Genomic DNA, 14,519 nt, shown 5'->3' with positions numbered 1-14,519 from the left:
GCAGGCAACTTAAAATCAGGCAGAATCAATGTGGTTTTGTGAAAGATAGTGTTTGAGTTTTGAAGTAACAACCAAGATCAATTAAAGGAAACCTGTGAATTTGGTGAACTGTATTTCCAAAAGGGATTTGATAAGCTACCACCTCAAAAGGTTACTTAAGATTGAGCACATGATGTTTGTTCACTAATCAATCACTTATTGATAACATTACACCAGAATGGTGAGTAGGGATAAATGGATAATTTTCAGGTTGGCAAGCTGAACCAGTAGTGTTGCTAAGAACAGTGGTGGGCCTCAACTATTTGCAGTCTACATTGAGTTGGATGAAGGGACCAAATGACACCAAGAGGAGGTAGAGTGTCTGCAAAGGGATTGTAGAGCAGTAAAAATTGGGGTGAATGGAGTATAATATGGGAAAATGTGAACTTTTCCATTAAGAATGGGAAAGCTGAATACTATCATTGGAGAGACTGCAGGCCTCAATCCTGATGCATGAATCTCAAAATTAATATTGAGGTACAGCAAGTGATTAGGAAGACTCGTACCTGCAATGAAGGGCATATCTTAGAAAGAAAGATTAAACAGGCTGGGTGTGTAATGGAGTTTGGAAGGGTGAGAGGTGATCTTATTGAAATGTATAAGATCCTGATGGGACTTGATAGGGTGAAAGATGTTTCCTCTTGTGGGAGAGACTAGAACAAGGGGGCACAATTTAAGATGGAGATGAGCAGAGATTTCTTCTGAGGTTTGTTTGTATGTGGAATTCTCTTCTGCAGAAAGCAATGAAGGCTGGGTCATTAAGTTAGATATTTGATGGACAAAAGAGTCGTGGGTTGTAGGGGGGCAGACAGGAAAATGGAATTGAGGCCACAAACAAGTCATGAAGTTATCCAAAGGTGGAGCAAGTTTGAAGTCCTGTACACCTACAAATAGGAGAATATTTCTTCTAAAAATGCAGTTTATCCTTGTCTGAGACTGGGAACTGACCATGATTGTCCTCTCGAGACAACGATACAATAGGAATGTTACTTATGTGAATGTATCTTTACTGAAGTCCTATGTAAACTTTGTCGACTTGTGGTTTTGCTGTGACCAGCTAATGTGCAAAAACACTATCTGCCATGTTAATAGCATATATAAATTTGTCGTTCAGTGCAGCAACTTTAATATCTAAGCATGTGTTCAGCATTTTGAAGAGTGCACTCGGGGCATCAAGTGATTTTTATTTCTCCATTAAGCTTTTCCTGCTATCCAATATGTATCACTTCTTGTATCCAGCATATGAAAGGTAACATAGAAACAGCAAATGCTGCAAACATTCTGCAGTCAAGAGTGTGAATATTTGAAGTCCATGACATTTCATCAGTTCTAATGACAGATGTTACCTGATCTTAGTATTTGCAGCACTTTTTTGCTTTTGGTTCAGATTTCCAGCCTCTGCAGTATTTTGTTTCTGCATGTGTATGTAATGTGTACTGCATGTTACATTTATGAATGGGGCTGTCGTGAACAATGACGGATCTGGCCTTTATAATTTATTTTTTTTGTCAATAGGGAGGATTCAATGATGGAGTACCTCAAAATTGCTCAAGATCTTGAAATGTATGGTGTCAATTACTTCGAAATCAAGAACAAAAAAGGAACAGAGTTATGGTTGGGCGTTGATGCTCTTGGACTCAACATCTATGAACATGATGATAAGTAAGAACTATATTTAAAATATTTCTCAATTCATGATTTTTTATTTAAAGCTAGAGTCTAATGTGACTAAAGAACATTTGTTCTAGTGATCGTAGAATGAAAGGTTGTTTAAAATGTAAGTGATTATTGCTAATAACTTGGGCATTTTGTGATGGTGTATTGAGCTATTTAATTATGGAGAGTTCCAGATTTGGTTCTTGGGGTGTGGTAAAATAGAAGATCCAGGTTTCCAGAGATTAGGGAGTAGTAAAAAGATTAGCTATGTTCCTAATGTATTCTTATCGAGTGGTCTACAAAGATTTTAGTTATCCTTCCAAAATCTCTGAAAGGACATTGGGCAAATCCTAACTCCTTTCTCTCCACTGCTGCCTGATCTGAATTTCTCGCATTTTAAAGTTCATATTTCCAGTAATCTGCAGTATTTTGCTTTTGTATTCATACATCCAAATATTTCTTTTGGCTGGGGTGTCTTTTTTTGTCTGATTATCCCTTTAATGTAGAAAATTATATAAATTTGTTTTGGAGGGATTGGACTTGCCAGTGATGCCCAGCAATTGAACAGCTCAACCTAGGCATATACTCAGAAAATATAGCATTCTTTTTCCTCTTGGGGTCCTTCTCGCCCAACATCCTCTTGGGCATCTTTAAATTCTTGCCCCCCATCTCCAAACGGGCGCAAAGCATCATTTACACTCGGGCACTGACTGATACTTCTCTCAGCATTCTTGTTAGGGTTTATTAAGCACTTGTTGCAGACTGTTTATGAATAGTAATCTCTCCTCCTCCATTCTCCCCTCTTGTTGACTCTTGCAAACAAACATGCAAGATTTGCCAACGCAAGATTTGCCAACACAAGATTTACCACCACCCTTCTCATTCTCCATCAATCAGCTTCTTGGACTTTGCCAGTAGGTCCTCAATCCCTGCCCCTTTTTTTGAATTTCACAACAGAATATCTTTGTGGATGATTGTACTCATGTGGCTTTGACTTGGTTTATGGATGGTGACATTTTGATCCTTGCTCCCTTGAACCCTGCGGTTTCTCAGCTATACTTTGCAAATCTGACCTGCCCGAACCAGTAGTAGCAATGGGACCTTTGTCACCTAATCACATGTTGGTCTGTCTCCTATTGCTCTGGGGGTAACTTGTTCCATTGCTCTTGTTCAACTTTATCCTAATTCATTATCTCCCCCTCCCAACGTTGATTTTTCTTTCCTCCCTCTACTAAGCTTTGTAAATTTTCTCCATCCTCATCACCCCCCCTATTCCTGATTAGTGTCCTCCCAATGCCTCATTTCATGAGGTCTCCTAACCATATCACTGCCACCCATTGTCTTTGCAATTTTACTTGGTCCCTTTTGTTCGACACCAGGTCATTTCTGTACTCTTCCTTGTATCTTTCCTCATCTTGTCCCTAAAAACACATCTCACTTTTATCCATGTGCTCCATTTGGAAAGAAGTCTACCTGATTCACTTTCAATTATGCTTAAACTCCCAGGTCTAGCCTTTTTTGCCTTCCATTCACAAAGATGCTTCTGTAACTGTTCTGTTCACCTACTTCCTGCATTAGCCCCCTTCCACTTTTGCCCTAGTCCCCAGTAACCATTTCATTATCTTCCATTTTGGTCATTCCCTTGTATAAGCCTGGTGTGTTTGCTCTCTCCGTGGCATTGGTAATTGACATGAATGTTTTAGCTAGATTACCAGGTCCTGTATCATACTCTTGCTTCTCCTCCAATCTTGAGCTGCTCTGAGACCCACCACCTTCTTCTGCATTCTGTGATGACTGACATTGGAAGTGGTTTTCGGTCTTCCAGTTCTATCCCTTTGCTTTCAGAATAACTGCCATCACTTGTTGCCTTCTGATTTTAACCTTGACTTGTGGCCATAGTGCATTCCTCCCTCCTTGACCTCTGCAGCTTTATCATGCTGACTCCTTCAGGGTGTCTCCCCTATGGTTCAGCCTCCTGAAACTGGCCTTTGCTTGTTCTACAAATGTAGTGAGATCTTTTCCAGCAATTGTTGCTTTTCCTGCCCTTGGACTACCACCTTGAGTTCCCCAAGGATCAACCTTTGGTTCCCATCTCTTTTTCATCTACATGCTGTTCTTTCGTAACATTTTACAACAAGAGATCAACTTCCACATGTACATTGACACCTAGCTTTAGCACTCTTGCCTCAATGTCAGGGACCCAGGATCAATTCTGCCCTTGGGTGACTGTCTGTGACATTCTCCCCATGTCTGGGTTTCCTCTGGGTGTTCCAGTTTCCACCCTTGGTCCAAAGATGTGTAGGTTAGGTGGATTGGCCATGCTAAATTGACACTTGGTGACGGGGATTAGCAGGGTAAGTACATGGGGTTACAGGGGCAGAGCTTGGGTGAGATTGTTGTCGGTGCAGGCTTGATGGGCCAAATGGCCGCCTCCTGCACTGTAGGGATTCTATGATTGGCCACGGTAAATATATGGAGTTACAGGGATAGGGTGGGAGTGGTGGACCTGCGTAAGATGCTTTTTCAGAGTTGGTGCAGACTTGATGGGCTGAAAGGTGTCCTTCTGCACTGTAGGGATTCTGATTTCTCTCTGTCACCTGTTTTAATTCCAGTGATTGACATTTTGACAGGCAATTTCCTTGAAGATCAAAGTCATTTTCTTCACAAACTCTTGAACTCATGCCACAGATTTGTCCTTTTCCTATCCACTTTAAGTATAACTTCACCCATCGGCTTGAGTGTCCAGCCCATTTGCTGCTGAACATTCCCAGACTTGTCCTGCTTTAGTGCTGCATCATTCCCAGTGTCAACTTTGAGTTATTTAAACTTTCTAGCATCTACAGTAAGTCCTATGGATCCTGACTTTGACCTACATTGACACGCCTCTCATTTAAAGTTCACTTCCCTGTCTAAACCTTTTCTTGATCTCTACCTGGCCATGCCCACCCGAAACTTGATTTTGATTCTGGCTTCTTGTGAGTCTATCCTTTTGCTCTTCCATTGGCAGCTGCATTTTTAGCCACCTGGGCTTCTCACTCTGCAATGACTCCAGCTATCCACCTGTCTCCTTTTTTTAAGATCCTACTCTACTAACTCGCCATCTATTTTTGTCTGATTTTAGTGCTTTGAAACTTTAAGTGCTTTGCTATGAGGCACTATATAAATGCAAATGATTGATTGAAGGCTGTCAACGCATATGAAATTGTCTTCACTCCCTTCCTGATACTATTGATTATGACCAAATCTGGCATACATGCTATTTGTTCTTCCTTGCCCTCTGTGTACCTGATTTGATTTGACTCTGTTTCCTGTCGAAGTTAATCAGAGGTGAACTGTTGGTCCTGGACACCAGCAGTGCAAAAATGTGTCGAGGTGCAGCTCATTCAGTTGGATACATTCCCTCCAGTGCTTGGGGAGTTGAATTAGTTGAAGTTTTGTTGTTTTTCCCTTTGGCTTAGCTCCAACTTGCAGCTGAGCAGCAATGCCCAGTTGATGAACCCAAGACTAGTTGTAGCCCTGTAGGCAATACAATTGTTACAATCTTGACTTGATTTATTATTGTCATATGTATTAGCATACAGTGAAAAGTATTGTTCCTTGCGTGCTATACAGACAAAGCATACTCTTTGAAGAGAAGGAAACAAGAGTGTGCAGAATGTAGTGTTACATTCATTGCTAGGGTGTAGGAAAAGATCAACTTGATGCAGGGCAGGTCTATTCAAAAGTCTGATGGTAGCAGGCAAGAAGCTGTTCTTGAGTCAGTTGGTACGTGACCACAGACTTGTACCTTTATTCTCGATGGAAGAAGGTGGAAGAGAGAATGTCCAGGTTGCATGGGTCCTTCATAATGCTGGTTGGGAGGCTGGTTTGCATGATGGATTGGGTTACATTCATGACCTTTTGTAGTTCCTTGCGGTCTTGGCAGAGCAGGAGCCTTACCAAGCTGTGATACAACCAGAAAGAATGCTTTCTACAGTGCATCTGTAAAAGTTGGTGAGAGGCGTAGCTGACATGCCAAATTTCCTCAGTCTTCTAAGAAAGTAGAGGTATTGGTGGGTTTTCTTAACTATAGTGTTGGCATGGGGGGACCAGGAAAGGTTGTTGGTTATCTGGACACTTAAAAACTTGAAGCTCTCGACCCTTTCTACATCGCCCCCATTGATGTAGACAGGGGCATGTTGTTCTTTACGCTTCCTGAAGTCGATGACAATCTCCTTTGTTTTGTTGACATAGCGGGAGAGATTATTGTTACCACACCAGTTCACCAGATTCTCTATCTCATTCCTGTACTCTGTCTAGTCATTGTTTGAGATCCAACCCACTGTGGTGGTGTCGTCAGCAAACTTGAAAATCAAGTTGGAGGGGAATTTGGCACCACAGTCATAGGTGTATAAGGAGTATATTGGGAGGCTGAGAACATAGCTTTATGGGGCACTGGTGTTGAGGATGATCGTGGAGGTGGTGTTGCCTATCCTTGGTGATTGTGGTCTGTGAATTAGGGAGTTCAGGATCCAGTCGCAGAGGGAGCTGAGGCCCAGGCCACGGAGTTTGGAGATGAGTTTCATAGGAATAATGGTGTTGAAGGCTGAGCTGTAGTCAATAAATAGGAATCTGATATAGGTGTCTTGAGTTGCAACGTAGAAAATAAGATCCCAGTTTTGAACCTGCAATATCTATTTGTCTTCAGGTAACTGCAGCAGTTTCTCTGGCATAAAGTAGAAAAACATTTTGGGCTTTGGGCATTGATATTTACTGAAGGCCTCTATTGTGGAGGAAATGTATTTTGATGCTCTGAACAGTTATTTATATTTAAAAAAAATTTATCTTGACTTCAAGTGCAAGTAAAAGATCCAACTATTAAGGGAATTGTGCTCAAACACTTTTGTATACTTAAAGAAAAGCACTGTCCTGTTTTTGAAAATAAATTAGAATTGTATTTGTATTAATGTAATTGTATTCTTTAATCAACAGATTAACGCCCAAAATTGGTTTTCCTTGGAGTGAAATAAGAAACATCTCCTTTAATGATAAAAAGTTTGTCATAAAGCCTATTGATAAGAAAGCTCCAGTAAGTGTTTAATATTTTTTAAACATTGAACTAAAATTTACTGAGTTACAAATGATTTTTGGATATCATTGATTTTTGAATGATTAAATGATGAGGAATGTTCAGTGCAACCACTTCCTCCTAACCTACTCCTTGGGGATGAAGTGTTTTAGTTCCTCAGTGGGAGGTATAAATTATAGTTTGGGTTGGATCCAGGTCTTAATCAACCAGAGAACAATTTTTATGGGAGTATTAAATTGAATAATGTTCTCCAAATGGTGATGACCAGATACTGTGGTGATTTAAAGAATAAATGTTGACCAGAATACTAGGGATAATTCCTTGGCTCTTTGAAAATCTGTCTGAGGGGGAAGCTGTGGCCTTGGTTTTATCATTTCACCCAAAGATGTACAGGTTAGGTTGACCATGCTAAATTGACCCTAGTATCAGGGGGATTAGCAGGGTAAATATGTGGGATTACAGAAATAGAGCTTGGGTGGGATTGTGGTCTGTGCAGACTCGATGGGCCAAATGACCACCACCTGTACTGTAGGGATTCTAAAAGAAGAAACCGCCAACAATGCTACCAACTGCACCCAAGGAGAATTTAAATGACAAATGATTGGAAGCAGTTTAACACTTGTAGACTGGGAAATCGGCAAAGCATTTCACTGGAGTGTGGGTCTTGCGTTTGTTTTTTGTGTACTCTAGTCTGAGTGGGACTTGAACCTGGAACCTTGGCCGGAATTCTACTGCCCCACCTGCCATGATATCGGAGTGTGTAAGGGGCAGACAGTGGAAATGTCCGTTGACCTCGGGTGGGATTTTCCGGTCTTTGGTCAAGGGTGGCTGAAAATCCCGCCCCTTGTCTCTCTCAGGCCAGAGTGCTACCAACTGCACCCAAGGAGAATTTAAATGACAAATGATTGGAAGCAGTTTAACACTTGTAGACTGGGAAATCGGCAAAGCATTCGGTGTAGAGGAGGTTGGGTTGTGAGCAGCATACTAGATTGGTAAAAACAACAAAGTAAATGTTTCACCTGAAAGGTTGTTTGAGGTCCTAGATGGTGGGAAGGGAAAAGGTAAAACAGCAGGTGTTGCATCTCCAGAATGCTGGGGGTGAGGGAAAGATGTATTCATTGGAATCCTGAAAGTGCAGAATGGCTGAGGTGTTGAATTTGAAGGCTACTGGGCTTGAAGGTTGGGACAAGGGGAATCCTATTGTGGTTCTGGGAAGATGGGGGAGTGGTGAGCGCAGAAGTGCAGGAAATGAGATAGGCAGAAGAATGCTGCTGTCAGCCAACCACAGTAGAGGGAAGTCTTCGATTGAGGAAGAAGACTTATCAGAAGCACTGATATGCAAGGTCATGTCAGGGTGAGGAATAGAGTATGTGAAATGGGGTGGAATGAAGCATGTTCGTGGGAGTTAGTTGGCTTGTGGTAGAAGGGTGGTGATGGATGGGGTCGCCTTTCTGGGGAAAAGTGGACAGTTCTTGGGCCAGACTGGTCAGAGATGAAGGTGTGGAGAGATTGGATGTCCATGATGTAAAGAAGACTTGAGGCCAGGAAACTGGAAATCTAAAAATGGTGGATTATGTGGGAAGAGATTGGACTAGGGAATTAAGATGGGAATATTAATCAGTTGGCAAAATTGTTATTTGAGGCTTTTGTCTCATTTGCCGTGGAATTTTGTAATATTTGATCATTGCTAAATTATTTTAGCTACTTTCTCTCATCCTTTTCAGAGTAAAAACAGAGTAGGGGCAGCAAGATGGCACAGTGGTTAGCACTGGTGCATCACAGCACCAAGGACCCTGGTTCAAATATGGCCTAGAGTGACTGTGGAGTTTCACATTCTCCCCATGCCTGTGTGGATTTCCTCCCACAGTCCAAAGATGTGTGGGTTAGATGGATTGGCCATGTTAAATTGACCCTCACTTGGGGTAAATACATGGGGCTACAGGAATAGGGCCTGGGTGGGGTGGTTGTGGGTGTAGACTTGGCCTGAATGGCCTCCTGCACTGTAGGGATTCATATAGCTAATGATAAAATGTAAGCACAAGTGATTATGGTTTTGTCATTTGAATATTTTGTCAAGTCCTAATTCTTTTTTTATATAGGATTTTGTATTTTATGCTCCACGTCTGCGAATCAACAAACGAATTCTAGCACTTTGTATGGGAAATCATGAACTCTATATGCGAAGGAGAAAACCTGACACTATTGAAGTACAGCAAATGAAGGCACAGGCCAGAGAGGAAAAGCATCAGAAACAATTAGAAAGGTAAATGAACGTGGTCAACTTTTCCATCACTCTGTACAAGTCCACATCTGCTATATGCACAAGGACATTGGTGTGAACCTTGACTTTAATCTGACCCTTCTGGAGAAGTGGGAAGGATTCTTCTCTCTGACTAAGTAGTATTCACATCCCTTGCATGAATTCTAAATACGTAATTGAATTCTAACAAGCATTGAAAGCAAAATCAGTTTGCTGAGGAGAACTTTAGAAATAAATTTTGTTTACATGGCATTTCTCATGGTAAAAGACTATTTGTGCTTATAAGGGGCAGGCAGGATCTGGCAGAATTTCATTATATTCTTGGGAATGTGTTGGCAGAACCAGCATTTATTGCCTGTCCTTAATTGCTCTTGAGCTGAGTTGGCTGCTAGACTATTTAAGAGGGCAGTTGAGTCAACCACATAGCTGTGTCCAGAGTCGCATGTCGGCCAGATTGGATAAGGGTGGTGGATTTCCTACCCTAAAGGACATTAGTGAACCTGATGGGCTTTTACAAACAATCCAGTGGTGTCGATTTAAATTATCATTTGATCCCATATGTATTAATTTAATTCAAATCCCCCTCCCCAGTTGCCATGATTTGAACTTGACTCCAAAGCATCAGTCCAGATCTCTTGGGTTACTAGTCCAGCAACATTGCCACAATGCTATTGTCTGTAGAAATCAAAAGCATTTTTACAAAGCCTTGCTTCTTTGGCTTTTAATAGGAAGAGATTGCAGGAGCTAAGGATAGTGGCTGAAGTATGCCAAATAAACAAATTGTCACGTATTGGTCTACAGTGAGGTATTGTTTCTTGCGCGCTATCCAGACAAAGCATACTGTTCATAGAGAAGGAAAGGAGAGAGTGCAGAATGTAGTATTACAGTCATAGCTAGGGTGTACAGAAAGATCAACTTGGTGCCAGGTAGGTCCATTCAAAAGTCTGATGGCAGCAAGGAAGAAGCTGTTCTTGAGTCAGTTGGTACGTGACCTCAGACTTTTCCATCTTTTTCCTGATGGAAGAAGGTGGAAGAGAGAATTGTCTGGGGTGCGTGGGGGTCCTTGATTATGCTGGCTGCTTTTGAGGCAACACTAAGTGTAGACAGAGTCGATGGATGGGAGGCTGGTTTGCATAATGGATTCAGCTACATTCACAAACTTTTGTAGTTCCTTGCTGTCTTGGTCAGAGCAGGAGCCATACCAAGCTGTGATACAATCAGAAAGAATGCTTTCTATGGTGCATCTGTAAAAGTTGGTGAGGGTTGTGGCTGACATGTCAAATTTCCTTCGTCTTCTGAGAGAATGTCAAGAGAAAGTGATGATGCAAATTGGAATAACAGGGGGACCTATACCGTTGGGATGGTCTCCACCTGGACCAAGCTGGGATCAGTGTTCTGGCGAAGAGAGTAAATGGGGTGGACAATAGGACTTTAAACTAGAGATTGGGGGGGAAGGGAAAGTCAGGGAACCAAGAGGTGAAGGAATCAGTGGGAAGCGTAGCTGCTTAGGATTACAAAAAATCACGAAAAGACAGCACTCAGGAGAGGTTACGATAGTCCCTATCTCACAAAATATGACAGTGTCTGGAAAAGCTCCGTAAACCGAGGTCCACCACACTACGAAAACAAAAAGGGACGGTCAATAGGGAATTAAAGGTGCTATATTTAAATGCCCGCAGTGTCCGGAACAAGGTAGATGAGCTTGTGGCCCAGATTGTGACTGGCAGGTATGATGTGGTAGGCATCACAGAGACGTGGTTGCAGGGGGTTCAGGACTGGCAGTTAAACATCCAGGGATTCACAACCTATCGAAAAGACAGAGAGGTGGGTAGAGGGGGCGGGGTTGCCTTGTTAATTAAAAATGAAATTAAATCAATAGCACTAAACGACATAGGGTCAGACGATGTGGAGTCTGTGTGGGTAGAGTTGAGGAACCACAAAGGCAAAAAAACCATAATGGGAGTTATGTACAGGCCTCCTGACAGTGGTCAGGACCAGGGGCACAAAATGCACCACGAAATAGAAAGGGCATGTCAGAAAGGCAAGGTCACAGTGATCATGGGGGATTTCAATATGCAGGTGGACTGGGTAAATAATGTTGCCAGTGGACCCAAAGAAAGGGAATTCATTGAATGTTTACAGGATGGCTTTTTGGAACCGCTTGTGATGGAGCCCACGAGGGAACAGGCTATTCTGGACTTAGTGTTATGTAATGAGCCAGACGTGATAAAAGATCTTAAAGTAAGGGAACACTTAGGAAGCAGTGATCATAGTATGGTAGAATTCAGTCTGCAATTTGAAAGAAGGAAGGCAGAATCAGATGTGAAGGTTCTACAGTTAAATAAAGGTAATTACAGGCGCATGAGGGAGGAACTGACAAAAATCGACTGGAAGCAGAGCCTAGTGGGAAAGACAGTAGAACAGCAATGGCAGGAGTTTCTGGGAGTAATTGAGGACACAGTGCAGAGGTTCATCCCAAACAAAAGAAAGGTTATCAGAGGGGGGATTAGGCAGCCATGGCTGACAAAGGAAGTCAGGGAATGCATCAAGGCAAAAGAGAGAGCCTATAATGTGGCAAAGAGTAGTGGGAAGTCAGAAGATTGGGAAGGCTATAAAAACAAACAGAGGATAACAAAGAGAGAAATAAGGAAGGAGAGGATCAAATATGAAGGTAGGCTAGCCAGTAACATTAGGAATGATAGTAAAAGTTTCTTTAAATACATTAAAAACAAACGGGAGGCAAAAGTAGACATTGGGCCGCTCCAAAATGACGCTGGTAATCTAGTGATGGGAGACAAGGAAATAGCTGAGGAACTTAATAAGTACTTTGCGTCAGTCTTCACAGTAGAAGACATGAGTAATATCCCAACAATTCAGGAAAGTCAGGGGGCAGAGTTGAATATGGTTGCCATCACAAAGGAGAAAGTGCTAGAGAAACTAAAAGGTCTGAAAATTGATAAATCTCCGGGCCCAGATGGGCTACATCCTAGAGTTCTAAAGGAGATAGCTGAAGAAATAGTGGAGGCGTTAGTTATGATCTTTCAAAAGTCACTGGAGTCAGGGAAAGTCCCAGAGGATTGGAAAATCGCTGTTGTAACCCCACTGTTCAAGAAGGGAACAAGAAAAAAGATGGAAAATTATAGGCCAATTAGCCTAACCTCAGTTGTTGGCAAAATTCTAGAATCCATCGTTAAGGATGAGATTTCTAAATTCTTGGAAGTGCAGGGTCGGATCAGGACAAGTCAGCATGGATTTAGTAAGGGGAGGTCGTGCCTGACAAACCTGTTAGAGTTCTTTGAAGAGATAACAAATAGGTTAGACCAAGGAGAGCCAATGGATGTTATCTATCTTGACTTCCAAAAGGCCTTTGACAAGGTGCCTCACGGGAGACTGTTGAGTAAAATAAGGGCCCATGGTATTCGAGGCAAGGTACTAACATGGATTGACGATTGGCTGTCAGACAGAAGGCAGAGAGTTGGGATAAAAGGTTCTTTCTCAGAATGGCAACCGGTGACAAGTGGTGTCCCGCAGGGTTCAGTGTTGGGGCCACAGCTGTTCTCTTTATATATTAACGATCTAGATGACGGGACTGGGGGCATTCTGGCCAAGTTTGCCGATGATACAAAGATAGGTGGAGGGGCAGGTAGTATTGAGGAGGTGGGGAGGCTGCAGAAAGATTTAGACAGTTTAGGAGAGTGGTCCAAGAAGTGGCTGATGAAATTCAACGTGGGCAAGTGCGAGGTCGTACACTTTGGAAAAAAGAATAGAGGCATGGACTATTTTCTAAACGGTGACAAAATTCATAATGCTAAAGTGCAAAGGGACTTGGGAGTCCTAGTCCAGGATTCTCTAAAGGTAAACTTGCAGGTTGAGTCCGTAATTAAGAAAGCAAATGTAATGTTGTCATTTATCTCAAGAGGCTTGGAATACAAAAGCAGGGATGTACTTCTGAGGCTTTATAAAGCACTGGTTAGGCCCCATTTGGAGTACTGTGAGCAATTTTGGGCCCCACACCTCAGGAAGGACATACTGGCACTGGAGCGGGTCCAGCAGAGATTCACACGGATGATCCCAGGAATGGTAGGCCTGACATACGATGAACGTCTGAGGATCGTGGGATTATATTCATTGGAGTTTAGGAGGTTGAGGGGAGATCTGATAGAAACTTACAAGATAATGAACGGCTTAGATAGGATGGACGTAGGGAAGTTGTTTCCATTAACAGGGGAGACTAGGACGCGGGGGCACAGCCTTAGAATAAAAGGGAGTCACTTTAGAACAGAGATGAGGAGAAATTTCTTCAGCCAGAGAGTGGTGGGTCTGTGGAATTCATTGCCACAGAGGGCTGTGGAGGCCGAGACGTTGAGCGTCTTCAAGACAGAAATTGATAAATTCTTGATTTCTCGAGGAATTAAGGGCTATGGGGAGAGAGCGGGTAAATGGAGTTGAAATCAACCATGATTGAATGGTGGAGTGGACTCGATGGGCCGAATGGCCTTACTTCCGCTCCTATGTCTTATGGTCTTATGGTACTCTAGACCTAGAACATGTGGATGGAGAAGATTTCCTACATAGACTGCAGTGATTTGAAAATTAGGTGTAATATCTTGAAATCAATACTATTCGGAGCTTGATGTTTCCTCACCTCTTGTTCTTCTCTCTTAGAACCTTGCTGCACTCAAATTGACTGTTTCCTGCATTACAAAACTACAAACCGCCTGATTTAAACTCAGTGGTTTCTTCAAGCCATTCAACATTCTTTCCCAATTCCTGTTGTACATTCAAAAATGAATTGTCTCATCTCCACATTAAATTTAATTTGCCAGCTTTAAAGTCCCACCCTTTTCCCTCCACTCCAACTATGTGCATATTTTCTCTTCCATTTTGTTCTGTTCACCTTCTGAGCTTTTCTCTTGAAACCTCAAGAGATCCTTGTGAGACACCATCAGTCAGAGTACCTGCCCATCACCCTGTTCTTTCTCCTGCCACTGAAAAGACTACTTACTGACTAGGTTAACAATTTGCCTTCAGATCCATGAGCTTCAAATTAAACCAACCATATCTTATGAGTGACTTTATCAAATGCAGGGAATTAACAGCCGTAGGCATTTACCTGTTATTTTGTTAGTTCATTTGTGGGACATGGGTGTTGCTGGCTGGCCAGCATTTGTTGCCCATCCCTAGTTGCCTGAGGGCAGTTGAGAGTCAACCACATTGCTGTGGCTCTGGAGTCACATGTAGGCCAGACCAGGTAAGGATGGCAGATTTCCTTCCCTAAAGGACATTAATGAACCAGATGGGGTTTTCCAACAATCGACAATGGTTTCATGGTCATCAGTAGATTCTTAATTCCAGATTTTAAAAATATTTTAATTGAATTCGAATTCCACCGTCTGCCATGGTGGGATTTGAACCCGGGTCCCCAGAACATCTTGGATCTTGGTCAATTGGGCCAGTGGGCTGACGAATGACAGATGGAGTTTAATTTGGACAAAT

General features: G+C 42.3%; 1 protein-coding gene across 1 annotated transcript in view; it reads left to right on the top strand.

Annotated features, from left to right (window-relative positions):
- Positions 1-14,519, top strand: part of LOC144499725 (radixin) — a 77,322-nt gene that overhangs the window by 46,392 nt on the left and 16,411 nt on the right. Inside the window, exons 7-9 of the mRNA XM_078222072.1 lie at positions 1,555-1,701; positions 6,667-6,763; positions 8,863-9,026. Coding sequence (XP_078078198.1) covers positions 1,555-1,701; positions 6,667-6,763; positions 8,863-9,026 — 408 coding nt within the window. The remainder of the gene's footprint in view (positions 1-1,554; positions 1,702-6,666; positions 6,764-8,862; positions 9,027-14,519) is intronic.

This window comes from Mustelus asterias, chromosome 10, assembly GCF_964213995.1.
Source record: "Mustelus asterias chromosome 10, sMusAst1.hap1.1, whole genome shotgun sequence".
Lineage (NCBI taxonomy): Eukaryota > Metazoa > Chordata > Chondrichthyes > Carcharhiniformes > Triakidae > Mustelus > Mustelus asterias.
Note: the sequence above shows the minus strand (reverse complement) of the source record. Positions and strands in the feature narration are given on the sequence as shown.